This window comes from Rhinopithecus roxellana, chromosome 16 (assembly GCF_007565055.1).
Source record: "Rhinopithecus roxellana isolate Shanxi Qingling chromosome 16, ASM756505v1, whole genome shotgun sequence".
Lineage (NCBI taxonomy): Eukaryota > Metazoa > Chordata > Mammalia > Primates > Cercopithecidae > Rhinopithecus > Rhinopithecus roxellana.
In genome coordinates, this window is record NC_044564.1 from 14,132,798 (window position 1) to 14,159,454 (window position 26,657).

Sequence of the window (26,657 nt, forward strand, 5' to 3'; positions counted from 1 at the left end):
CAACTCTTTCAGCTTTATCTTGATGTTTCAGCTTTAAGCATCATATAATTGACTACCTGCTATAGAAAATGAGGATTTAGCTCTTAAACACAGGCACACACACACTTATCTTCTCGTCTCACCACCCCAAGATCACAGGTTCTGTTTAAATCAATATTTAGTGGTTACTGTCCTATGATTTGGGAAAATATCATATGCCACAGACTACCCAATGCACTGTGATTGCATTTTTTGGTACGATTTCATTTTTCTCTGAGTTAGTAATTTTGGTGGGTTTTTATATTTTCAATGTGGTTGCTAATTTATCTCTGTCACAACTCTAAAGCTCTTGTTACTATAATTAAAACTTCAAAACCTATCAGTTCTCTGTCTTGCTTTGAGCCCTCCATCCTGGGCTGCAATCAGGCTGGTTGCTGTGCTGGGCCCTGTGCACACCTGTGGTCTGGGAGCTCTCTGATAATGTTTGCCTCTCTCTTCTGTTGCATCCCCTGTTTCCTGGATTCTCTGTTTTCCACTTTCTTGGTTTACTCTCTCATATTGATGGAGTACATCCTCTAGTAGCTTCTTAAGAAAGGAGGCATGGAAGGAAAATTCAGTGAGACCAGGCATGTTTGAAATGTACTTAGTCCACACTTACACTTGATTGATAAAATTATCAGCTGGAGGCTGGGTGCAATGGCTCACACCTGTAATCCCAGAACTTTGAGAGGCTAAGATGGGAGGATAACTTGAGTCCAGCAGTTCAAGTCCAGCCTGGGCAACATAGCGAGACCCTATCTCTAAAAGAAAAATATTCTCAGCTGGGCATGGTGGTGCATGCTTTTAGTCCCAGCTACTTGAGAGGTTATGGTGGAAGGATAACTTGAGGCCAGGAGTTCAAGCCTGACTAGTGCACTACAGTCGTGCCTGTGAAGAGTCACCGCACTCCAGCCTTGGTAACATAGCAAGGTCCTGTTTCTAAAAACGAAATAAGATTATCAATAAGTTCTAGGTTGGAAATATTTTTCCTCAAGATTATGAAGGCCTGTGCCTTCTTCCAGTTTCCAGTGATGATGTTAAAAAGTCCAATGCCTGCAGGCAGATCACCTGAGGTCAGGAGTTCAAGACCAGCTTGGCCAACAAGGCAAAACACCATCTCTACTAAAAATATAAAAATTAGCTGAGCATGGTGGCACATGCCTATAGTCCTAGCTACTTGGGAAGCTGAGACAGGAAAATTACTTGAACTTGAGAGGCGGAGGTTGCAGTGAGCCAAGATTGCACCACTGCACTCCAGTTTGGATGACAGAGCGAGACTCCATCTCAAAAAAAAAAAAAAAAAAAAAAAAAAGCCCAGTGCCTGATCCTTGATCCTTTGTGTATGCCATTTGTGTATGACATTCCGTCTTTGGAAGCTTTTGACATGCTTTTGCACTGGGCACTCTGAAGGCTCTTTAAATCTGAAAATGTTTGCCCTAAAGTTTTGGGAAATTGTCATGTATTATTTTCTTTGATAATTTCTGCCCCTCTATTTTCTCTCTTTTTTTTTTTCCTGGAATTCCTCCTTTCGGATATTGAACTTCCCAGACTGTTGTAGAGAGAATAATGGCCCCCTACAGATTTCCACATCCTAATCCCCAGAACCTGTGAATACGTTACCTGACAGGTGAAAGGAACTTGGTAGACGTGATTTCACTAAGGATCTTAAGAAGAAGAGAGGAGATTAAGCTGGGCTTAATGAAACAGCACGGATTTTTTTTTTTTTTTTTTTTTTTTTTTTGAGACAGAGTCTTGCTTTGTCACCCAAGCTGTAGTGCAGTAGTGCAATCACAGCTCACTGCAGCCTCAGACTCCAGGGTAGTTGGGACCACCAATGTATGCCACCACACCAGGCTAATTTTTAATTTTTTATAGAGATGGGGTCTTGTCATGTTGCCCAGGGTTCTCTTGAACTCCCGGCTTCATGTGATCCTCCCACCTCAGCCTCCCAAAGTGCTGGAATTACAGGTGTGGACCATTGTTTCTGGCTGCAAGGATTCTTATAAAAGGAAATCAGGAGGGTCAAAGTCAGAAAAAGGAGGTATGACCATGAAAGCAGATGTTGGAGTGATGTGCTTTGAAGGTGGAGGAAGGGGCCGCAAGCCAAGGGATTCTGGTAGCCTCTAGAAGCTGGTAAAGGTGAGGAAACAGATTATTGCTTTGAGTCTCCAAAAAAGAACCCAGCCCTGCCAACACCTTGCTCTTTGCCAAATTAGACTCATTTCAGACTTATGACCTCCAGAACTGCAAGATAGTATTAATGTTATTATTATTATTATTATTATTATTTGAGACAGAGTCTTGCTCTGTCACCCAGGCTGGAGTGCAGTGGCATGACCTCGGCTCATTGCAACTTCCACCTTCTGGGTTCAAGTGATTCTCCTCCTTCAGCCTCCTGAGTGGCTGGGATTACATGCAAGTGCCACCATGCTGGGCTAATTTTTTTTTTAACTGTGCTTTAAGTTCTAGGGTACATGTGCACAACATGCAGGTTTGTTACATAGGTATACATGTGCCATGTTGGTTTGCTGCACCCATTAACTCGTCATTTACATTAGGTATTTCTCCTAATGCTATCCCTCCCCCCATCCCCTCACCCCACGACAGGCCCTGGTGTGTGATGTTCCCCACCCTGTGTCCAAGTGTTCTCATTGTTCAATTCCCACCTATGAGTGAGAACATGTGGTATTTGGTTTTCTGTCCTTGTAATAGTTTGCTCAGAATGATGGTTTCCAGCTTCATCCATGTCCCTGCAAAGGACATGAACTCATCCTTTTTTATGGCTACATAGTATTCCATGGTGTATATGTGCCACATTTTCTTAATCCAGTCTATCATTAATGGACATTTGGGTTGGTTCCAAGTCTTTGCTATTGGGAATAGTGCCACAATAAACATATGTGTGTATATGTCTTTATAGTAGCATGATTTGTAATCCTTTGGGTATATACCTAGTAATGAGATCGCTGGGTCAAATGGTATTTCTAGTTCTAGACCCTTGAGGAATTGCCACACTGTCTTCCACAATGGTTGAACTAGTTTACATTCCCACCAACAGTGTGAAAGCGTTCCTATTTCTCCACATCCTCTCCAGCATCTGTTGTTTCCTGACTTTTTAATGATCGCCATTCTAACTGGCGTGAGATGTCCAGCTACTTTTTGTGTTTTTAGTAGAGACGGGGTTTTGCCATGTTGGCCAGGCTGGTCTCGAACTCCTGACTTCAGGTAATCCGCCAACCACGGCCTCCCAAAGTGCTAGGATTACAGGCATGAGCCACTGCACCCGACCTATATATGTTATTTTAAGTCACTAAGTTTGCAGCAATTTGTGACAGCAACCATAGGAAATGCATATAGGAACTAACAGGCACCTACTGTGTGGCAGGCACCGGACCACAGTCTACATTCCTTCTTTGCTGAAACTTTCTGGAGCCTTCTGATCTGGGTGAGCCTCACTTTGCAAATTCACCCTCATTGCATTCACCATAATTCTGATTAAATCATCAGGGATTTTTATTCATTCATGTCTCTCTACCCACTAGACCACGGGCTCTATGAGGCCTGTGATTATGGGTTTGTTCGTTTTATTCACCACTGTGTCCTATGGATGTTAATAAATATGTTGTGGGTGAATGACTAAATGAATCAAAGGGATTATCCCTGGTAGTCCTCACAGCAACCCTGGGAAGTAGGAACCATTACTCATTTCACAGGTGAGGAACTGAGACACAAATGAGGTCCCATCACTTCTCTAAGGATGCACAGATTAGAAAGGGTAGAGCCAGGATTTGCGCCCAGCATTGTTTGCTGGGGCCTTCAGTCCATGAGCTTAGCTGCTAAGCTAAAGATGGCCCTCCAGACTGTCTGCCTCTGCCTCCCTGACTGTCCCCAGCCCCCAGCCTTTGCTGACTTCTGCCCAGAGACCTGACACTCTTGAGGAAGGAGTATCTTAATTAGGCCATCCTGCAGCTGTTCAGGGAGCTGCCTGGTCCCCCATGGAGGCGGAGGTTTCTGTGACAAGTCCCGCACAGAGCTGGGCTGGGGGCTAGAAGCGACAGGATTTGTCATGTAGGTTTGGGATCCTTGGGAACGGGCAGTGTTCCAGAACCATAGTGTCATCATCGTTATTATTGTTTTATCTAATCTGTTCTGGAGAACAACCATTTTGAAATTGGGCAAAAATATAGCCTAATATATTTAAACATATATATTTTTATTTTTATATAATTTAAAAATAAACGCATTGATGTACATTTTCCAAGTGGCTGCCTGCTGAATTCCTAATGTAATACAACATGACTCAGAGCTAAATTTAAAGAGAGAAGCACATATGTTTAAAGCAGGCACCAACTTTCAATCTGAGGAGAAACAGAGTCAAAAGTATTTTTTTTTAGCGTGTGAGTGGACTGAGTGCAAAGTGAATTATCTCCAAACCATCTGGGAAGTCTGGTGTTTTTCATTGCCTTCACAACTCTAATTTTAAGCCGTTATTTGGCCTTTAAATAACAATATCTTTTCCTTCCATTGGAATTTGCACCACATCCGCATTTATTGCGCTATCGACTCCAAAAAGACCTGTCTTTGAGAGCGAAAAGAGCAAAAGTTATTGAACGTATTACTCTGCAGATTGGCTCTGGGAAAAAAACAGCAGTCTGATATTTTGCAAATGAAGTTTGACATATTCTGGGATGGCATATTGCACTCACCAAAACAAGCTGGTTGTGCCCGGAGGGGAAAGCTTAATTAAAACCCCCTAACAGCACACAGCTCCAGGAAGAAGACTCAGGGTGTACTATACACGACCTTCAACTCGTTCCGCAGGGTTCTCCTTCCCCGAGGAGATTCCCAAAGTCACAAAAACGGTCTTGATTTTTGCCCAGAAGAAAGACACCACAATATGATCACAGAATCTTAGCTCTGAGGGAGTTCTGGTCCAACTTACCAACCAATGCAGGGATCTCCTGCCTAGAATCCCAGATGAATGTCCTTTTAATGTCTACTTGGGTACCTTTAGTCATAGGGAACTCACTGACTTTCCAACTGTAGGAAGCCCTCTGCAATATTAGGCTGAAATCTTCCTCCCTACAGCTTTCCTGCAACGGGTTCTTGTTATTGCCACAAGATAACCTAGAAGGAATCTTCTCTTGGGCTGACAGGAAGGTGAGTTGAAGGTCACCACCATGATCTTTCTCCTGCTCCAAGCTAAGCACACCCAGCACCTCTAAGGCAGAAACATGAAGACTTGGCAGGATCTCTCCAGTAGCAAGGATGATAACTTTTTGGGAAACTTGTCCATAGTGGATAGGACAGAGAGACAAAGGGGATGTCTTGAGCCTCCATAAAGCCAGATTTGGCCAATGTATTTCTTTGTTTTTGTTTTTGTTTGAATTCCAAGCCTTCTCTTCCCTCTACAACCTCTATGTATGTTCCTCGGAGGCGTGGACTTTGCTGAAAACCAGATTCTGATTAGTAGAGATGTTCTCAAAGGGAATGGCCTACGGAACACACCATCCTGTCAAGAGGTCCCTCAGACATTCTTCTGCCATGAGAAGAAGACACGCCAACAAGATTGGGAGACCCAACGTGAGCTGGCTCCAACAAAGACTTTTTGGAATGTGCATGCACATCCTCGATATGTGGCCCAAGAGTTCTTTTGCTCTGCAGTAGACGTTCAAGGTCAACTGAAAGGTCCAATGAGACCCCACCTCCCTCACCTCTCTGATCTTAGCTCTCATCCACCTTCTCCCTTTCCTTTTGTGTTCCAGCCACTCTGGCCTCCTTGCTACTCCCCCGAAGGACTTTGGGTTTTTGTTGTTTGGGTTTTTTTTTTTTTTTTGGCGGGGGTCAGGGTCTCACTCTGGTGCCCAGGCTGGAGTGCAGTGGTGTGATCACAGCTCGCTGCAGCCTTGACCTCCTGGGGTCAAGCAATCCTCCCACCTCAGCCTCCCTAGCAGCCGGGACTACAGGTGCACACCACCATGCCCAGCTAATTTTTTATTTTTTGTAGAGACAGGCGTCCAGGCTGGTCTTGAACTCCTGGGTTCAAGCAATCCTCCTGCCTCAGCTTCCCAACATGCTGGGATTACAGGCATGAGCTGCCATGCCTAGCCTCCCCCAGGACTTTGCACCTGCTGTTCTTCCTTTTTGGAATGTCCTTCCCACAGATAGCCTCACAGCCTCGTCGATTCCTGATTATACACAGGTGACTACTCAAAGATCTTATCTATCAAAATGGCACCACTGCATCACTCTGTCCATTCATGCTGCTTCATTCTCTTCTTAACGCATCTCACCACTTTCCACAACTAAAATGTCAGTTTCATAAAGCAGGGACTTTATCTCACTATGTATCCTGCTGTGTTCCCTAGGCCTAGATTGTGCCTGGCATGGAGTATTCCATTAATCAATGTTTGTTCTATTTCTTATGTTTGCAGATCAGTTTGTGGACTCTCAGAACGTCCTGCAGACAGACTTGAGAATGACTGCGTTAGCTTTCGTGCTATGTCCTTCCTGAGCCCTCTCTAACCCTTTAGATAAAGTGACTCTCCTTTCTTTGTGTTCTCCTCAGACCCAGTGGTCACTATGGAGGTGGCCTTAACCTCACAGCAACTTGAGTTTTAGTAACTTGTATTCGTATTTCTTGTTAGGAACAATTCCCAGAGAGCAATCACTCACCCAGATGCCAGCAGGTGCTCATGAAACACAAGGTATAAAAACGAATGACGTCCTCCTCCTCCCTCTGTTCTTTTTAATGGAAAGGTTTTGGAAATATTTAGGTTGAAATATGTTTATTTCATGATGAAAGCCTTTCATACCTAGTCAATTGGGAGTGCTGGTGAGCAGTGGGGTTGAGGTGCAGTGTGATTAATATCTCAAATAACTTTTACTATCTGCTCAATTATGCCCACTCTGTCAGGTGTCATTTAGAATTCATTTTTTTAAAAAAGTCCTCTCACAACTCAACAGATGAATAGCCCAAAAAGATGAATAACCCAATTAAAAACAGACAAAGGATTTGAAAAGACATTTCTCCAAAGAAGATACATAAATGGCCAATAAGCACAAGAAAAGATACTTGGCATCATTAGTTGTGATGGTTAATATTAAGTGTCCCCTTGATTGAATTGAACTGAAGGATGCAAAGTATTGTTTCTGGGTATTGCCAGAGGAGATTAACACTTGAGTCAGTGGACTGGGAGAGGCAGATCCACCCTCCAACTGGGGGGGTACCATCCAATCAGCTGCCAGCATGGCTAGAAAAAGCAGGCAGAACAGAATAGAGAACCCAGAAATAAACCCAAAAACGTACAGCCAACTGATCTTCAACAAAGCAAACAAAAACATAAAGTGAGGAAAGACACCATATCCAACAAATGGTGCTGGGATAATTGGCAAAGCCACATGGGGGAGAGTAAAACTGGATCCTCATCCCTCACTTTATACAAAAATCAACTCAAGATGGATCAAGGGCTTAAATCTAAGACCTGAAACTATAAAAATTCTAGAAGTTAACATTGGAAAAACCCTCTTAGACACTGGCTTAGGCAAAGGCTTCATAACCAAGAACCCAAAAACAAATGTAACAAGAACAAAGATAAATAGGTGGGACTTAATTAAACTAAAGAGCTCCTGCACAGTCAGCAGAGTAAACAGACAACCCACAGAGTGGGAGAAAATCTTCACAATCTATATCTCCAACAAAGGACTAATATCCAGAATCTACAAGGAGCTCAAACAAATTAGCAAGAAAAAAACAAACAGTCCCATCAAAAAGTGGGCTCAGGACCTGAATAGACAGTTCTCAAAAGAAGATATGCAAATGCCCAACAAACATACGAAAAAGCGCTCAACATCTTTAATGATCAGGGAAATGCAAATCAAAACCACAATGCAATACCACCTTACTCCTGCAAGAATGGCCATAATAAAAAAAACAATTTAAAAATAGATGTTGGTGTGGATGCGGTGAAAAGGGAACACTTCTGCACCGCTGATGGGAATGTAAACTAGTACAACCACTGTGGAAAACAGTGTGGAGATTCCTTAAAGAACTGAAAGTAGAACTACCATTTTATCCAGCAATCCCAGCAATCCCACTACTGGGTATCTACCCAGAGGAAAATAAGTCATTATATGAAAAAGATACTTGCACACACATGTTTATAGCAGCACAATTCGCAATTGCCAGGATATGGAACTAGCCCAAATGCCCATCAATCAATGAGTGGATAAAGAAATTGTTACATATTGTTATATTGCTAAATATGTACATACAAAATTGTGATGGAATACTACTCAGCCATAAAAAGGAATGACTTACTGGCATTTGCAGCAACCTAGATGGAACTAGAAACTATTAGTCTAAGTGAAGTAACTCAGGAATGGAAAACCAAACATCGCATGTTCTCACTCCTAAGTGGGAGCTAAGCTATGAGGATTCAAATGCATAAGAATGATACAATGGATTTGGGGACTTGGGGGAAAAGGAGGGGAGTGGAGTGAGGAATAAAAAACTACAAATTGGGGTCCAGGCACAGTGGCTCACGCCTGTAATTTCAGCACTTTGGGAGGCCAAGGTGGGTGAATCACGAGGTCAGCAGATCCAGACCATCCTGGCTAACACAGTGAAACCCGTCTCTACCAAAAATACAAAAAATTAGCTGGACATGGTGGCGGGCGCCTGTAGTCCCAGCTACTTGGGAGGTTGAGGCAGGAGAATGGCGTGAACCCAGGAGGCAGAGCTTGCAGTGAGCCGAGATGGCGCCACTGCACTCCAGCCTGGGCGGCAGAGCGAGACTCCGTCTCAAAAACAAAAACAAAAACAAAAACAAAAAAAGGCCGGGCGCGGTGGCTCAAGCCTGTAATCCCAGCACTTTGGGAGGCCGAGACGGGCGGATCACGAGGTCAGGAGATCGAGACCATCCTGGCTAACACGGTGAAACCCCGTCTCTACTAAAAATACAAAAAACTAGCCGGGCGAGGTGGCGGCGCCTGTAGTCCCAGCTACTCGGGAGGCTGAGGCAGGAGAATGGCGTAAACCCGGGACGCGGAGCTTGCAGTGAGCTGAGATCCGGCCACTGCACTCCAGGCCAGGCGACAGAGCGAGGCTCCACCTCAAAAACAAACAAACAAACAAACAAGCAAACAAGAAAAAACAAACAAAAAAACCCTACAAATTGGGTTCAGTGTATACTGCTCGGGTGATGGGTGCACCAAAATCTCACAAATCACCACTAAAGAACTTACTCATATAACCAAATACCACCTGTTCCCCAAAACCCTATGGAAATAAAAAATTTTTACAAAAGAAAGCAGGTAGAAGAAGGTGGAATGAGCAGACTTGCTGAGTCTTCTGGCCTTTATCTTTCTCCCGTGCTGGGTGCTTCCTACCCTCCAACATCAGACTGAAAGTTCTTCACCTTTTGGACTCTTGGACTTACGGCCGTGGTTTGCCAGGGGCTCTCTGATCTTTAGCCACAGAATGAATGCTGCACTTTTGGCTTCCCTACTTTTAAGGTTTCGGGACTTGGGCTGAGCCACTACTGGCATTCTTGCTCCTCAGTTTGCAGATGGCCTATCGTGGGACTTCACCTTGTGATCGTGTGAGTCAATTCTCCTTAATAAACTCCCTTTCATATATACATCTATCCTATTAGTTCTGTCCCTCTAGAGAACACTGACTAATACATTAGTCATTAGAGAAATGCAAATCAAAACCACAATGAGATTCCAGTACACATACATACAAGGATGGCTATAACCAAAAAGGCAGATGATAAAAAGTGTCTATGAGGATTTGGGGAAGTAAGAACCCTCATACATTGCTGGTGGGAATGAAAAATGGTGCAACCACTGTGCAAAACAGTTTGGCAATTTCTCAGAAATGTAAGCAGAGTTACCACATGACCCAGCAATTCCACTCCTAGATAAATATCCAAGAGAATTGGAAACATATGTCCACACAATAACTTATACCCAAAGGTTCATAGCAGCATTATTCATAATAGTCAAAAAATTGGAAACAACCCAAATGCCCATCAACTGTTGAATGGCAAAACAAAATGTGGTCCATCCACTCCTTTTGTCCATAAAAACGAATGAAGCTCTGATACATGTTACAACCTGGATGAAACTTTTAAAAACTCATTATTTTAAGTAAAAGAAGCCAGACACAGAAGACCACATATTGTATGATTCCATTTATATGAATTTCGCAGAATGGGCAAATCCATAGAGACCGAAAGTGGTTTCCACAGACTGAGAGGGACAGAAAGTGTTCTGGAATTGGATAATGGGTGATGGTTGCTCAACTTTGTGGATATATAAAGCATGCACATTTTAAAAGGGTAAATTTTATGGTATGTAAATTATAGCTCAATGTAACTGTTATTTTTCTAAAAAATTAGTCTTCACCTTTGAGTAATTAAGCAGCTGATAAAAGTGATTACCATAGGTAGCTTTTACATATTTGCATCTATTATGAAAGCACACACACACACAAATCAAGCAGTTGAATAGAATCAACTACCATTTTGACAGACTTCAACTATCTCCTCCCAGTACAAATAACACAAGACACCAATGTTTTGGGCAAAGATAAAAACAGAAGTATTTTCTGGTTGATATTATGCAGAGGAAGTAAAGTGACTGCTGGTAGTATCATGTTATCTTCATCCCTTCCAGCAATGACCATCATAGTGGATAGTGGACAGGTTGGTGTCCAAGAGTCCACATAGCCTGTTTGTTTCTACCAGGCAGTCACCATAACCAACAAATTCCTGAGCAGAGCATGGTGGCACACACCTGTGTCCCAGCTACTTGGAGGCTGAGTTGGGAGGATCACTTGAGCCCAGGAGGTCGAGGTTGTAGTGAGCTATGATCATGCCACTGCACTCCTGGGCAACAGAGGGAGACCTCATTTCTAACAACAAAATATAGAACCAACAAATTCCCCAAACAACAACTTAGAATCTGAAAAACTCAAGGCATGTGAGTACCTACATAATGTCCCTAAAAACAAAAATAAAGAATAAAAAAAGTCTCAACTCATGATGGAAGCTATCAAACTATCAAACCTCAGTAGAGTGAATAGTAGAATGGATCCCAGTTTCAATAATTCTCAGCTGATAGCCAATCTGGTTTCACCTTCCCCCATCTACCTTTGATCCTCCATATAACATATAATCTTACCCGTCAATATCTCAGTATGTACTTCTGAAAGAGGACTCCAAAAACACACATGGCTGGGCATGGTAATCCTAGGCATCCTGGGCATAGGAAGCCGAGGCATGTAGATTGCGTGATCTCAGAAGTTTGAGACCAGACTGGGCAACAGTGCAAAACCCTGTCTCTACAAAAAATACAAAAATTATCCTGATATGGTGGCACACGCCTGTACTCCCAGCTACTTGGGAAGCTAAGGTGGGAGGATCACTTGAGCCTGCGAGACAGAGGTTGCAGTGATCCGTGATCAAGCCACTGCACTCCAGCCTGGGTGGCAGAGTGAGACCCCGTCTCAAAAACAAAAAAAACCCACACACATACAAAACATATTCAGGTTTCCCTTATTATCTTACAAACTTTAAAAAAAAAGTTTATATAATGTCCTTTTTATTATTATCTCTATTCTCCATGGAAACATGAATAGCAGTTGCCACTATTTACAAAAGCAGCTATTGTGTGCCAGACAGTTTACTGGGGGCTTTCCACATATTTCCCAATAAAATCCTTGCATCAACCATAGAAGTTGGTCATTATCACCCACCCATCCACCATCTCCCAACTCAAGGAGTTTGAGTGTCCCAGCCAAGGTTCAAAGACGGGTCAGGCTGGCTGACCTAATCTCTGTTTCCCACTCTTGGTTCTCCCATGCCCATCTTTACCATAGGGCTGAGTTGTCCAGTAGTCTAGATACTAGTTACGTGTGACACAGTAGTTAAAGGGTAGCTAATGCCCAATTTGAGATGTGCTGTAAGATCCACAGAGAATTCAAAGACTTAGTATAAAGAAAGAATGTAAACTATTTCATTAGTAATTTTTATATTGATTGCAGATTAAAATAACTTTTGGATATATTGGGTTAAATAGAATATATTATTAAAATTAATTCTCGTGTGTATTAGTCCGTTCTCATGCTGCTAATAAAGACATACCCAAGACTGGGTAATTTATAAAGGAAAGAGGTTTAATAGACTCACAGTTCCACATGGCTAGGGAGGCCTCACAATCATGCCGGAAGGTGAAGGAGGACCAAAGTCACATCTTACGTGGCAGGAAGCGAGAGTCACTCAGCATAATGTCTTCAAGGTCCATCCATGCTGTAGCATGTGTCAGATTTCCTTTATCCTCAAGAGTGAATGATACTTCGTTGTGTGGCTAGACCACATTTTGTCTACTCATTCGCTGGGCACTTGGGTGGCTTAGACCTTTTGGCTGCTGTGAATGACACTGCTGTGAACATCGGCATACAAATATCTCTTTGAGACCCTGCTTTCAATTCTTTGGGTATATATCCAGAAGTGGAATTGCTAGATCATATGGCAATTCTATTTTTAAGTTTTTGAAGAACTGCCATACTGTTTTCCACAGTGGCTGTACCATTTTACATTCCTATCAACAGTGCACACAGTTCCAATTTCTCCACATCCTTGCCAACACTTGCTACTTTCTGTTTGTTTTTGTTTTTGTTTTTTGAGATGAAGTCTCACTCTGTCACCCTGGCTGGAGTGCAGTAGCGTGATCTTGGCTCACTGTAACCTCCGCCTCCCGGGTTCAAGCAATTCTCCTGCCTCAACTTCCTGAGTAGCTGGGACTATAGGTGTGTGCCACCACACCTAGCTAATTTTCCACCATGCCCAGCTAATTTTTTTTTTTTTTTTTTTTTTTTTTTAAGTAGAGATGGGTTTTCACCATGTTGGCCGGGCTAGTCTCAAGCTCCTGACCTCAGGTGATCCACCTGCCCCAGCCTCCCAAAGTGTTGGGATTAGAGGCATGAGCCACCGTGCCCAACTGTTTTTGTCTTTGATCATAACCAGCCTAGTGGGTATGAGGCTCTTTACCTTTTTAAACATGACTACTAGAAAACATGTAGCTCACATTCTATTTCTTCTTGCCAGCAGTGCTAATGGAGGCTGGAAAAGAAAGAGAAAACTTGACTTCCTGGCCTCCTGTGCAGATAGAGGTGGCCATGTGACATTGTTCTGGCCAGTGAGGCATGAGCATGTCTGCTGGTGCCACCTCTTCCGCTTCCTCCTTCTTCCTGCCTATAATGCATCCTGCAACCATGAAGTGACAGAAATGAGGATGAGGTTAAGGGTGGTGGGGCTGATGAAACAGGAGACTTGCTGATGAACCCTGGCATTGGCCTCTCATTATGTAGCCCCACACCATTCATCATGCAAGACCATAAGCTCTTCTCCCTTCAGACCACGTGTAGCTTTTTATGGGTTTGTTAGTGTGGCCACACTTCTATAATGGGATCACTCCTAAAGTGGCAGAGCTGGGACTTGAGCACATGTCTGTCTGTCTGTCTGTCTCCTAAAGCCTCTCCATCTGTATTAGTCTGTTTTCACACTTCTGATAAAGACATATCCAAGACTGGGTAATATATAAAGAAAAAGAGGTTTGGGGCCGGGCACCGAGGCTCACGCCTGTAATCTCAGCACTTCGGGAGTCTGAGGCAGGTGGATTACGAGGTCAATAGATCGAGACCATCCTGGCCAACATGGTGAAACCCCGTCTCTACTAAAAAGACAAAAATTAGCTGGGCGTGGTGGTACACTCCTGTAGTCCCAGCTACTCAGGAGGCTGAGGCAGGAGACTTGCTTGAACCCAGGGGGTGGAGGTTGCAGTGAGCTGAGATCGTGCTACTGCACCCCAGCCTGGCGACAGAGTGAGACTCCATCTCAAAAAACAGAAAAGAAAAGAAAAGAAAAAGAGGTTTAATGGACTCACAGTTCCACGTGTCTGGGGAGGCTTCACAATCATGGTGGAAGGTGAAAGGCACTTCTTACATGGTGGCAGGCAAAAAGAATGAGAGAATGAGACCAAGTGAAAGGAAAAACCTCTTACAAAACCATCAGATCTCATGAGACTTATTCACTACCATGAGAACGGTATGGGGGAAACCACTCCCATGATTCATTTATCTCCCACCAGGTCCCTCCCACAACATGTGGGAATTATGGGAGCTACAATTATGAGATTTGGGTGCGGACACAGCCAAACCATATCATCATCTCTCTCTCCACCTCTACCACCCACTGCCTCCCAATAATGGACTGGTGATACCAGTGAGGTGAAAACCAGGCTCCTGGCTGTCCTCTGCATGATTACTCCCAAACAGGAAAGGCGTTTTCTAGCCAAACGGTGACCACGCATCAATTGCAGGGAATGTGTCTACTTTACACACACATAGATTTACAAATAAGGATGTCTACCGCTGTATCATTTAAGGTAGGAAACTTAAGCCATCAGCAACAGGGAATTCAATAAATTCTGCAAAGCCATTGAATAGAATCTTTGATGGTTATTAAAATGATGTTTTGGAAGACTATTTTATGATACAGTATTTAATCTATATTATGAAAGATAGAGGTCTCAAAATAGTATGATTCTAATTTTGTAAAAGAATGTATATTTGGAAATAATCAAAATGTGAAGTGGTAGGATTATGCAAAACTTAATTTTTTTCTTTGTTTTTTTTTTGAGATGAAGTCTCTTTCTGTCACCCAGGCTGGAGTGCAGTGACTTAGTCTCAGCTCACAGCAACCTCTGCCTCCTGGGCTCAAGTGATTCTTCTGCCTCAGCCTTCCAAGTAGCTGGGATTACAGGCTCATACCACCATACACAGGTAATTTTTGTATTTTCAGTAGAGATGGAGTTTCACCATGTTGGCCAGGCTGGTCTTGAACTCCTGACTTCAGGTGATCCACCCATCTCGGTCTCCCAAAGTGTTGGGGTTATAGGCATGAGCCAACACGTCTGGCCTTTTTTTTTTTTTTTTTTTTTTTTTTTGAGATAGAATCTCACTCTGTTGCCCAGGCTGGAGTGCAGTGGTGCCATCTTGGCTCACTGCAACCTCTGCCTCCCTGGCTCAAGTGAACTTTCTCCCTCAGCCTCCTGAGTAGCTGGAACTATAGGTGGGCACCACCGCATCCGGCTAATTTTTGTATTTTTTTCTAGAGACATGGTTTCACCATGTTACCCAGGCTGGTCTAAACTCCAGCTCAAGTGATATCCCACCTTCACCTCCCAAAATGCTGGGATTACAGGTGTGAGCCACCTCATCCGGCCTTAATTTTCTTATGTAGACTCTTTTTTGGCTTCCCAGATTGCAAAGTAAGCTTGTATTTTGTAATCAGGAAGTAGAAAGCAACACATTAAGAAAAATAAGGCTCCTGAATGGACTGTTGCTTTGTCTGGAATCTCACACACCCCCTTTATTGTCTTACGGAGAGTTGGGGAAGGGAAAGCTAGAGAGGGTGTTGGGAGGGGTAGGGGGAGCTGAATGGGAGCTCCCGAGACAAAAATCCTAGAGGTGCTGCTGCCCCATGTGCCCTGGCCTTCCCTGGGGCCCTGGAAGCCAGGCATCTGCCCTGTGCACCCAGGTGCTGGGTGAAGACTCCAGGTTTAGTAGCTTCTGATGCTGGCAGACCACTGACCCTCTTGATTAAAATGCACCATCCACATAACTCAGTAATAGAATTAGAAGGCAATTCCTCCCTCAAATGGGCTGCGGTTGAGGCTGCACAAACAACGCGTGTTTTGTTCCACTTTGATTTGGCCTAATGTGTTGGTAAAAGGGTCCGTTCCTGAGATGTCTTGTACTTAATTACGTATGAACATAGCAGAGAGTGGAGGACCCTAACAACATGCCCAGTGGGTGATTAAGTGAGCATCCAAATGGGCAATCAATAATTTACTAAAATATTTAAAATACCTCCTGGCTTCCTGTGATGGGAAGAGTATGGCTCCTGTGTGTCCTTCATTGGCTGTTCTGCAGGTGGAGGTCTCCATTGCCTTTCTGGTCTCTCTGCTTCTGAGTTTGGACGCATCTGCCCACTTTCTCCAGAGCTGGACAGTGGACTTGCAAAAAGAGGTCTGATCACATGACACCCCTGTTTTAACCATCGATTGCACTTGCCCCAACCCTACCTACAGAGGGAAGTTCAGGATACATGACAGTTATTCCATTTATTTATTAAATGCCATCCAAGGCCTTTCTGGTTTCTTGCTGCAGGCTCCTCCCCTCCACACTCTAAGCGGCTTCTCACTCTGGAGACTTTGCACTGGCCGAATGGTTCTCCCTTACCTTTACCCCCACTTCACCTGGTCAGCCCCTACGTACCTCGGCAGGTGTGGCTCAAGCTTCCCCTCTCCAGGAGGATGCTCTGACCATCTTCTCTAAGGACTCCACAGTTCTCCATGTATGTCTCTTACCTTGCACTTGAACCTCACTGTGTTTCATGTTCTGATCATGTCTGCCTCCCCTACCAAGCTGTGGATGGGTGTCATGAGAACAGGAACACGTTCTACCTGGATCTTTATTTAATCCTTTCGTTGGGGGGATACTCCCTAATAAATGAATGAATCAGGAATGCAGGAATCCTGGCATGGTGGTTATGATCAGGGTTGGCAGTTAAGGATTCTCTCCCTGTCCTCCTTCTTGAATTAACAAGTTCCTCTGAATCACCTACCCTTGGATTGTTAGCTACAGAGGGGATTTGCTTTCTTATTCTCTAGCTGCAAGAACTGAGGTCCAGAAGGGTTAACTTATTCGCCTGAGAGATACCAGTGGAGCCACAGGCCCTAGTCTATGAGGATTTCCTGACTTCCAGGGTCTGCTTTGTCCCTGGGAGCATGTGGGTCATTGTCCTCATGGTAATCATCGTCAGCATCAGCATCGTGTCAAAATCATGATAGGAAGGAAATAAGAGGAAAAGTTCAGAAAGGACTAAAAGAGGATTCTCGACCATACTTGTTTTAGATTAGTTATAATAAACCTGATTCTAAGCAATCTAAAAATGATGGTTGTTCTGAGCCTTAACCAGGTAAACATGGAAGAACATAAAACCCACTTGAGATATTTTCGGTGATATTTATTGGGCTGTACCATCGACTCCCCAGAGGTTTAGCAAAATGTTGGGCACATTCAATATGTATTTGTTGAGTGACTCAAACGAATGCCTACTTTGTCCCCAGAACTGGATGCTTTCTTAATTTAATCCTCAGAGCAACCTGCAAGGTCTTAAGTGTTATGCCACACTGATTACGACATGTGGCTTAGTTACATTGTGGCTTATCTGAGGCAGATTTGATTTTAAATCTCTCTGGTGACATTCCAACCATCGAATGCATTGCTCTGCATCCAGCGAATCCTTAATAATTATTAATTAATGAGGGTGCCTTCTCAGTCTGAATGCTTAAACCACATGCTCTCTGAATATGATGGGAGTTGCAGCATATTTTAATTAAACACTGACAACTTTAATTCTGATTGCTCATTCTAATACTCCTGAGCTAATAGCACCAAGCTAATGGCTTGTTCGTTTTGGAAGATATTAACAGCGGGGCGCTGCCTTTTACCCAAACATAAGATCATAATAATTAAAATCTGATATTGCTCGAAATGAACTCCTTTAAAGTAATTTATATCCCACAAACACACACAGATGCAGCCATGTAAGTGCCAACATTACCAAGAATTTACAACCCCTTAGAGAAACTCTGTCCATTTCTTTCCAAAATGAAAAGTTTTCTGTTGACGTGATAAAAGACTCCTTACTAGGTTCAGGGGAAATGTATATTTCCACTGATCAATTTCTGAGTTTCCCAGAAGAGGGGAGCCACAGAGAAATCCTGAAAACGAATGGCTGTGGGAGCAAAGTCTATTTGTACTTTATTGCACCAATCAGAGTCTAAACCACTGAATCAGAGAGTGAGACAAAGAAAAATCTTATTGTATGTGTGCGACTGAGCATGAAGGAAAGATGGGATCTGCATATACAAAGAGATGGAATAATTTGGAGAGAGGATCCAAAAAAGCAAATGTAACATATTGCATTAATTAATTGCTTCCACCAACTTATACTGAGTACTCATTGAGTCCCAGGCACTGGAGACCCAACGGTATTAGTGCCAGAGTGATCCTTAATGAGAGGTTCATGTTTGGGCTTGGGGAGGTGGTGCTATGAACCCCCTGAAATTGTATGTAAAATCTCATGTTTATGGGCACATGTGGGTGAGGGTAGAAACAGATTGGTACTTTTTTTTTTTCCTGGGGACAAAATATACAGCATGAGTCACATTTTCTAATCCTTCAAAAGGTAAGTAACTATGATACCTTTTGAACCCCCAAAAGGTAAGTAACTATGATAGTAGAATTTGCCTCCTCTACTCTTTCCCTAAAGAGAATGAGCAAACCAAAGCAAAAACCAAAACAAGCCAATGAACAAAGGTATTTTTATTTATTTTTACTTCCTTTACTTTTGTAAAGTTAAAAAATATTTTCTACCAAACCTTAGAAAAAAGCCTTACCCCTACATTCCAAAGGCAATAAAAAGGCCACCAAGGCCAGGGGCGGTGGCTCACGACTGTAATCCCAGCACTTTGGGAGGCAGAGGCGAGCAGATCACCTGGGGCTAGTAGTTCCAGACAAGCCTGGCCAACATGGTGAAATCCCATCTTTCTAAAAATACAAAAACTAGCCCGGCATGGTGGCATGCCTCTGTAATCCCAGCCACTTGGGAGGCTGAGCAGAAGAATTGATTGAACCTGGGAGGCAGAGGTTGCAGTGAGCTGAGATCGTGCCACTGTACTCCAGCCTGGGCGACAGAGCGAGACTCATCTCAAAAAAAAAAAAAAAAAAAAAAAAAAAAGGAAAAAAGGCCACCAAATACAGTGAATTATGGGATACAATTCATTGACAAGCTATTAGCAACAAGGTCATGTCATTAGAAATAATTCGAACTAATAATCCCATTGCTAATCTTTGCTTGAGTCTACGTAAAGAATTCTCAGTGGGATGAGAAGCATAAGTCATAGACATCTTCTCCCCACAGCTATGCTTTTCTGAGTATTTATTATTTACCAAGCATTATTTCAAAAGCTTTACCTGTAAGGTGTTATTAAACCTCACAGCTATTTTATGAAGATATGTATTATTACCAGTCCTGTTTTACAGACAAGGAAACAGATTCAGGGAGGTTCAATAACTTGTTAAACTCCACAGCTAGAAGTTTCCTTCTATCTTCATCCTTTCCCTTAAGAAAAGCTATAAATGACCACACCGTAAAGGTGAGCTAGATGTCAGGAAATATAATCTCAAGACAAAACAGCTTTCTTGCATGAGACAATTAATTAATTTAAATAGTGTTTAATAGTTGGTTTGTCAGGGCCCAGTTTCTTAGCAGAATTCATCTTTGTGTTTCCAGAACTAGAGGAATTGAACCGAGGTGGTGAGGTCAGGTTAGGAGGAAGTGGTGAATTTTTTTGAGACAGAGTCTCACTCTGTTGCCCAGACTGGAGTGCAGTGGCACAATCTCGGCTCGCTGCAACCTCCATCTCCTGGGTTCAAGCGATTCTCCTGCCTCAGCCTTCCGAGTAACTGGGATTACAGGCATGCGCCACCACATCTGACTAAGTTTTGTGCACGCTGGGCTAAGTTTTGTATGTTTTAGTAAAGACAGGGTTTCACCATGTCGGCCAGGCTGGTCTCGAACTCCTGACCTCAAGTGATCCCCTCTCCTCAGCCTCCCAAAGTGCTGGGATTACAAGCGTGAGCCACCGTACTTGGCCAGGAAGTGGGGAGTTATTAAGGAGGTGGAATTGAGGTGAACTACCCAATTTCAAAATCCTTGTCAGCACAGCCTGGATGAACTGAAGATTTTTCTTACTATCTAGATGGTGGTTTAGACTTTCCCTGCATCTTAAAGATGGCTTTTTTTTTTTTTTGAGACGGAGTTTCACTCTTGTTGCCCAGGTTGGAGTGCAACGGCATGATCTCGGCTCACAGCAACCTCTGCCTCCAGGGTTCAAGCGATTCTCCTGCCTCAGCCTTCCGAGTAGCTGGGATTACAGGCATGCACCACCACACCTGGTGAATTTTGTATTTTTAGTAGAGATGGGGTTTCTCCATGTTGGTCAGGCTGGTCTCAAACTCCCAACTTCAGGTGATCCTCCTGCCTCGGCCTCCAAAAGTGCTGGGATTACAGGTGTGAGCCACTGCTCCCGGCCTGGATGGCCATTTAAAGCAATTTATTTTGACATAATTTCATACTTGCAAGAATAATACAAAGTATTCCTGTATACCTTTTACCCAGATTCCGTGTCTGTTGACATTTTACCACATCTGCTTTTTCCTTCTCTCTCTAAATAAACATATTCATTTTATTTTCTTTTTCATGTAGACATGATGATGCTCTTTTTTCTCTTCAGGGTATATTTCTCCTAAAACAAAGACATCCTCTTCCGTAACCACAATACAATGAACAAAATCATGAAATTGTCAATGATATGGTTTGGCTCTGTGTCCCACCCCAATCTCATATCAAATCGTAGTCCCCAGTGTTGGAGGAGGGGCCTGATAGAAGGTAATTGGATCATGGAGGCGGATGGATCATGGAGGCAGATTTCCCCCTTGCTGTTCTAGCGATGGTGAGTGAGTTCTCACGAGATCTGGTTGTTTAGTTCTCACGAGATCTGGTTGTTTAAAACTGTGTGGCACTTCCTCCTTGTTCACTCTCTACGCATGTAAGATGCGCCTGTTTCCCCTCACCTTCAGCTATAATTGAAAGCATCCTGGGGCCTCTCCAGCCATGGTACCTATACAGCCTGCAGAACCATGAGTCAGTTAAACGTGTTTTCTTTATAAATTGCCTAGTCTCAGGTATTTCTTTATAGCAGTTTAAGAAGAGACCAATGCAATCATTGATAAAATACTATTAACTCTTCCACAGATCTTACTCGTATTTCACCAATTGTCCCAATCGTATCAGCAAAAGAAAATCCTAGCTCACACATTGCACTCAGCTGTCACATATCTTTGGTGTCTTTTAATCCGGAAGAATTTCTTTTCTTTTTTTTTTTTTTTTTGAGACGGAAGTCTCGCTCTGTCGCCCAGGCCGGACTGCAGTGGCGCTATCTGGGCTCACTGCAAGCTCCGCCTCCCAGGTTCACGCCGTTCTTCTGCCTCACGCTCTCGAGTAGCTGTGACTACAGGCGCCCGCCGCCGCGCCCGGCTAATTTTTTATATTTTTAGTAGAGACGGGATTTCACCGTGTTAGCCAGGATGGTCTCGATCTCCTGACTTCGTGATCCGCCCACCTCGGCCTCCCAAAGTGCTCGGATTACAAGCGTTAGCCACCGTGCGCGGCCTAATCTGGAAGAATTTCTCAGCCTTCTTTGTCTTTCAGGACACAGATATATACATACATAGATATAGAATTTTTTTTTTTTTTTTTTTTTTTTTTGAGACTGAGTCTCGCTCTTGTTACCCAGGCTGGAGTGCAATGACGCAACAATCTTGGCTCACTGCAATCTCCACCTCCTGGTTCAAGCAATTTTCCTGCCTTAGCCTCCCGAGTAGTTGGGATTACAGGCGCCCACCACCAAGCCCAGTTAATTTGTATTTTTAGTAGAGATGGGGTTTCACCATGTTGGCCAGGCTGGTCTCGAACTCCTGACTTCAAATGATCCACCCACCTTGGCCTCCCAAAGTGCTGGGATTACAAGTGTGAGCCACTGTATCTGGCCTGACACAGATATTTCTTGAAAAAGTACAGGTCAGTCAGTTACTTTTGTCATGTTTTTCAGTTTGAGTTCTACTGATGTCCTGATTAGATTCAGGTTATGCACTGCTGGCAAGAATATCATGGAGGTCATGTTGTGCTCTTTCTAGTGCATTGTACCAGGAGGTGCACAACATGTCCCATCACTGGTGATGTTGACCTTGGCCTTTTGGTTAAGCTGGTGTCTGCCATGTTTCTCCACTGTGAAGTCACTCTTAAGTCACTATCCATCCCCTCTTATTTTTACGTTAATGAATTGTTTAAAATTTTTGGTAAAATACGCATGACATAAAATCAACCATTTTCACTGTTTTTAAGTGTCCAGTTCTGTGGCATTAAGTACAATCACATTGCTGAACAGCCATCACCACCATCCAGCTGTAAAACTTTTCCAAGTCTGTACTCTTTAAGTACAGACTTAAAGGTGGCTCTTTGCAGTATTATGCTGAAATCTTCCTCTCTACAGCTTTCCTACAACTGGTTCTTGTTATTGCCACTAGTTAACCAAGGACGACTCTTGTCTTGGGTTGACATGAAGGTGAGTTGAAGGTGACAATCATGACCTACCTCCTGCTCTTCTATGCTCCAAGCTATGCAACCCCAGCTCCTCTAAGGAAAGAACATGAGGACTTGGGCAGGTTCCCTTTGGTAAAAAGGTAATAAATTTTCAGAAACCTGTCTATAGCCAACAGGACAAAGAGACATTGAATTTTTCCATAAAGCCAGATTTGGCCAAAATGGTTTTGTTTAAATCCCAAACCTTCTCTTTCTTCCACAACCTCTGTGCTATGTATGTTATTTTCAGAGGTGTGTGCTTCACTGTAAACCAGCTACCATTCTACTTTCTGTCTCTAACATTTTGACTACTCTAAGCACCTCTTACAAGTGGAGTCACACAGAATTTTGTCTTTTTGTGACTGACTTATTTCACTTAGCATAATGTCTTCAAGTTTCCTCCAGATAGCATATGTCAGAATTTTCTTGCTTAAGCCTGAAGAATATTTCGTTGTATGCCAATATCACACTTTGCTTATTCATCAGTTTATGAACACTTGGGTTGCCCCTGCCTTTTGGCTATTTGGTGAATAATGCTGTTATGAACATGTGTACAATTATTGAGTCCCTGCTTTCACTTCTTTTGGTTATGTGCCCAGAAGTGGAATCTCTGGATCATTATTTTCCACTTCTTAATTAATAAGCATCTTGGGGGACAATACTTTGAGATTACCTGAAAAACCTGTTATTTTTCTGACACTTTCACCCACTACTGTTAGCATCCATCGATTTCTATCTGAATCAATTATTCTAATGGTTGTCAAATGACAATTTTCTAATTCCATCACTCTTTCTGCGTTTATGAGTTGGCATTCTACTGGAAAGAAGAAACTTCCCTTCTCCCCCCTTTATTTATGAATATGGACTCATTTTATTGAATGGGCTACGCTCCTTTCCTTTTTACACTATTGCTCTGAGCAATTCTTTTCCCTATGATTCCCCAGAATGCAAGTTTGGAGAAATGCGGGAACTTTCCGTATTTCTTTGTTACCATGAAACAAACTGAGAGTGCAACCTAACTTCCCCAAGTTGAAAAAAATCATTTTCCTGCCCACGCATTAGTTTGGCTCAAGGGGAAACCCTTTTTCGAAAGTGCTTTCTAGGTAGCCCCGCGCGAACTGCATTTCCCAGAGGTCTTCGGAGTTACGTCATCAGCGAGCGCGGCTTTTTGCTGAAGCCGGCTTTGGAGAGCTGCTGTGGCGGCGGCAACATGGCGGACGTGATAAATGTCAGTGTGAACCTGGAGGCCTTTTCCCAGGCCATTAGTGCCATCCAGGCGCTGCGCTCCAGCGTGAGCAGAGTGTTCGACTGCCTGAAGGATGGAATGCGGAACAAGGAGACGCTGGAGGGCCGGGAGAAGGCCTTCATTGCGCACTTCCAGGACAACTTACATTCGGTCAACCGGGACCTCAAGTAGGTACCGGCTGCAGGGGCCGGGGTCGGGGACCGGTCCCGTTCCGACCCTGCCCCTACGTCGCTCGAGTCCTCCCAGGCAGGGGCTGTTCTCCATTTCCCTTGATCCCCGTTCTTTCTCTTCGTGCTCTCCAAGCCTCTGCCTGCCTCTCAGGGACACCTTATCACCATGCCCGCTTTCTCGTCTCGCTTCTCCTGGCCTCCTGGTCCTGTTTGTCTCCCGCCATTCTCGACCTCTTCTGTGGCGGTTCCATTCCTGACAAGGAGGCATGCTCTTCCTATGAAGTTCCGCTTCTCTGAGCTTGGCAGGTTTCTCACCTGTAGGCCTTCTGTGCCCCATCACGTCTGATCCGAATGTAGTGATAGTACAAACAGGACCTGATCAGTCCGCTCCAAACCCAAGTGCACCCGATCTGATTAGCCCCAATTCCGTGGCCCTGAACTTGGACTTTATCAGTTCCACCACCACCCACCGGCAACCACGACGAAACAGACCAGGCCTTGAGCTATCTTCCCCCTTTCCCCTGCCCTCTCCCAAACCACCTGATCAGTTTCCTCACTCCCACTCTCACTGCTCCTGTTCAGTTCCTTCCGCAGTAGAGACCTAATTTTCAGTCTCCTAACCAGTTCACTTACTTATGCTTAACGCCCCTGCTTCTTAATTTGTAGTCTTTTAGGGTTAAGGATTCCACTTCTCCTAGTCTTTCTTACAAAGCACCTTCTTCACTTATACTTTACAAGTGTTGTAAGAATTAAATGAGAGGATGTTTGCAAAGGGCCTGGCACATAGTCGGCACTTCTTGATTGCTTAGGTCCTGAACTTGCCTTCTCTTTTATAAGAGAGTCAGTCCTTCCCAGGAAAGTTAGAATTTCAGGATTTTTGCCTTTTACTTCTCAGAACTGACCTGAGTAGGGGAAAGCATTTGGTGAGCTAGTCATCCTTTGATTTCTGGACTGGTTGGATTTTTGTTTTTTCAATTTGGTCTCCTTAGTAACCAGATGGAAAGAGGAGGTAGGATGGAGGAGGAGGTGGAGGAGGTGGCCAAATGATGGGTGCCTTTTTGTTTTCCCCCAAGTAGTTGCCATAAATCACACACCCGTCCTCAACGCCCACATCCGCTTGCTGTTCTCTGGCACAGCGCCGAGCACCAGTTAATACTTTCCCTGCTTCGGGGGATGCACTGGCTGTTCTTCCCTACCTTCTATTTTCTTTCCATTTTCTCTCCGAGTTACTTTCCTTTGTAATGTTCAGGATATTATAACCCTTCACCATTTTAAATAGAAACTTTAAGAGTGCTGACATTATCCCTTTGCCGTCTTAAATCTTTGTACAGTAGTGCCAAGAAGAAGGTGGCTGATGATTCCAAAATGAATGTGGCATAAGAAGCTGTTCCTAGAGAGTCTTTTGTTGGCAGTTTGGGACTGGCCCCTCAGAACGTACTCCTGGAATGTGCTCTTGTTGGCTCGCTTTCCCAAGCTTCTCGAGGGTTTTCCTGCTAGACTGAAGTGTGTTTGTTTGACACAGCCCCCTCGGTGGTGTCTTCCCATTCCATTTGTTTATTTTATCTCTTCTTTGTTTTGTTAAGTTTTGCCATCTGTGAAGCATCATGTACAAATCTATCCCTATGTGAATGATAAATAATCATCATTTATTCAGGTACTTGCTGTTCTGCCAAGTGTAATGATCTGCACGTGGGTCGGAAAACGCTTAGTGAGAGGCCGTGTTATGCCACATTTCAAAATTCCAGAAAGTCTCGTCCCCACTGCAGAGATGAATTTGAGTTGTTCAATTCTGATTGTGGGAGTCTTATTGATTCTAGTGCCCTTATGTTTTTTTCCTCCTTTGGAATGGCACCAGGAAGCTCTGTTTTAAAGTCAGATAAACTCTCATTTAGGGTTTTGTTTGTTTGGTTTTTTGTTTTTGTTTTTTTTTAAGTGTCCCAAATATTTTTTAACCTTTCAAAAAGTGTTTCTTCTTAAGGGACTTCTGATGGATGGTTTGAAGAGCAGTCTTTGATCCTGGGAGTTGGCTTTACCTTGGAGTGTAAGTGGGCTTAGGTTTATTTGCCTTATCTCTTTGCTTTTCAGTGAGCTGGAACGTCTGAGCAATCTGGTAGGCAAGCCATCTGAGAACCATCCTCTTCATAACAGTGGGCTGTTAAGCCTGGATCCTGTGCAGGACAAAACTCCTCTCTATAGTCAACTCCTTCAAGCATATAAATGGTCAAACAAGGTAAGGGAGATGTAATAAATGGAACTAATATATGGAAAGCCAAGTTTTCTTATATTCCATAAATGCAGAAAGCAAGAGTAAGTTTTTATTGCTTGTTATGTTCTTGATTCGGCATGGAGTTATAGAGTTGGAAGTTATAGAATTTTTCTGTAATCTATTTTGTAGTCCTTTGAAGTCTTTGGGGATTCATGATGCTCAGGTGATTACATATTAAAAATTCTGACTCAGGTGTATTTAACCTGGAGACCAGGTATAGGGAGCAACTCTCATGAACCCCTTAAAATTATATGCAGTGTGTTGTGATATGTGCATGTGTATCTGGGGAAGGCTTCCTAGCTTTCATCAGGTTCACAGAGGAATCTGTGGCCCCCAGGAGGTGTCTAAATGTTCAGCTGCGAACATTATGTTCTTGTATTGTCTTTTCCTCTCACAGATGGATGAGCATCGCTACAATACCGTTTGTTCGATGACTCTCTAATTACTTAGATGCTACCTAAGGGAGATTTTTCTTAACATGCTCTGTAGAGTTTGATATTCATGATTTCTTTCAGCAGGCAGGCCTGTGGCAGAGACCCTAGGACAGCTGTAAGTGGAAAACTAAACTGTAGTTGAAAAATAACAGAAACAGTTAGGCTCATGAATCTGGAAAT

The 26,657-nt window shown here is 43.4% G+C and overlaps 1 protein-coding gene across 4 annotated transcripts in view; it reads left to right on the forward strand.

Annotated features, from left to right (window-relative positions):
• The first annotated feature begins 23,535 nt into the window (after positions 1-23,535).
• MED27 (mediator complex subunit 27) overlaps positions 23,536-26,657 on the forward strand; it is a 216,944-nt gene continuing 213,822 nt past the window's right edge. For all 4 annotated transcript variants that reach the window (XM_030919938.1, XM_010372838.1, XM_030919939.1 and 1 more), the window contains exons 1-2: positions 23,536-23,774; positions 25,863-26,007. In XM_030919938.1, coding sequence (XP_030775798.1) covers positions 23,572-23,774; positions 25,863-26,007 — 348 coding nt within the window. In that variant the 5' untranslated portion in view covers positions 23,536-23,571. The remainder of the gene's footprint in view (positions 23,775-25,862; positions 26,008-26,657) is intronic.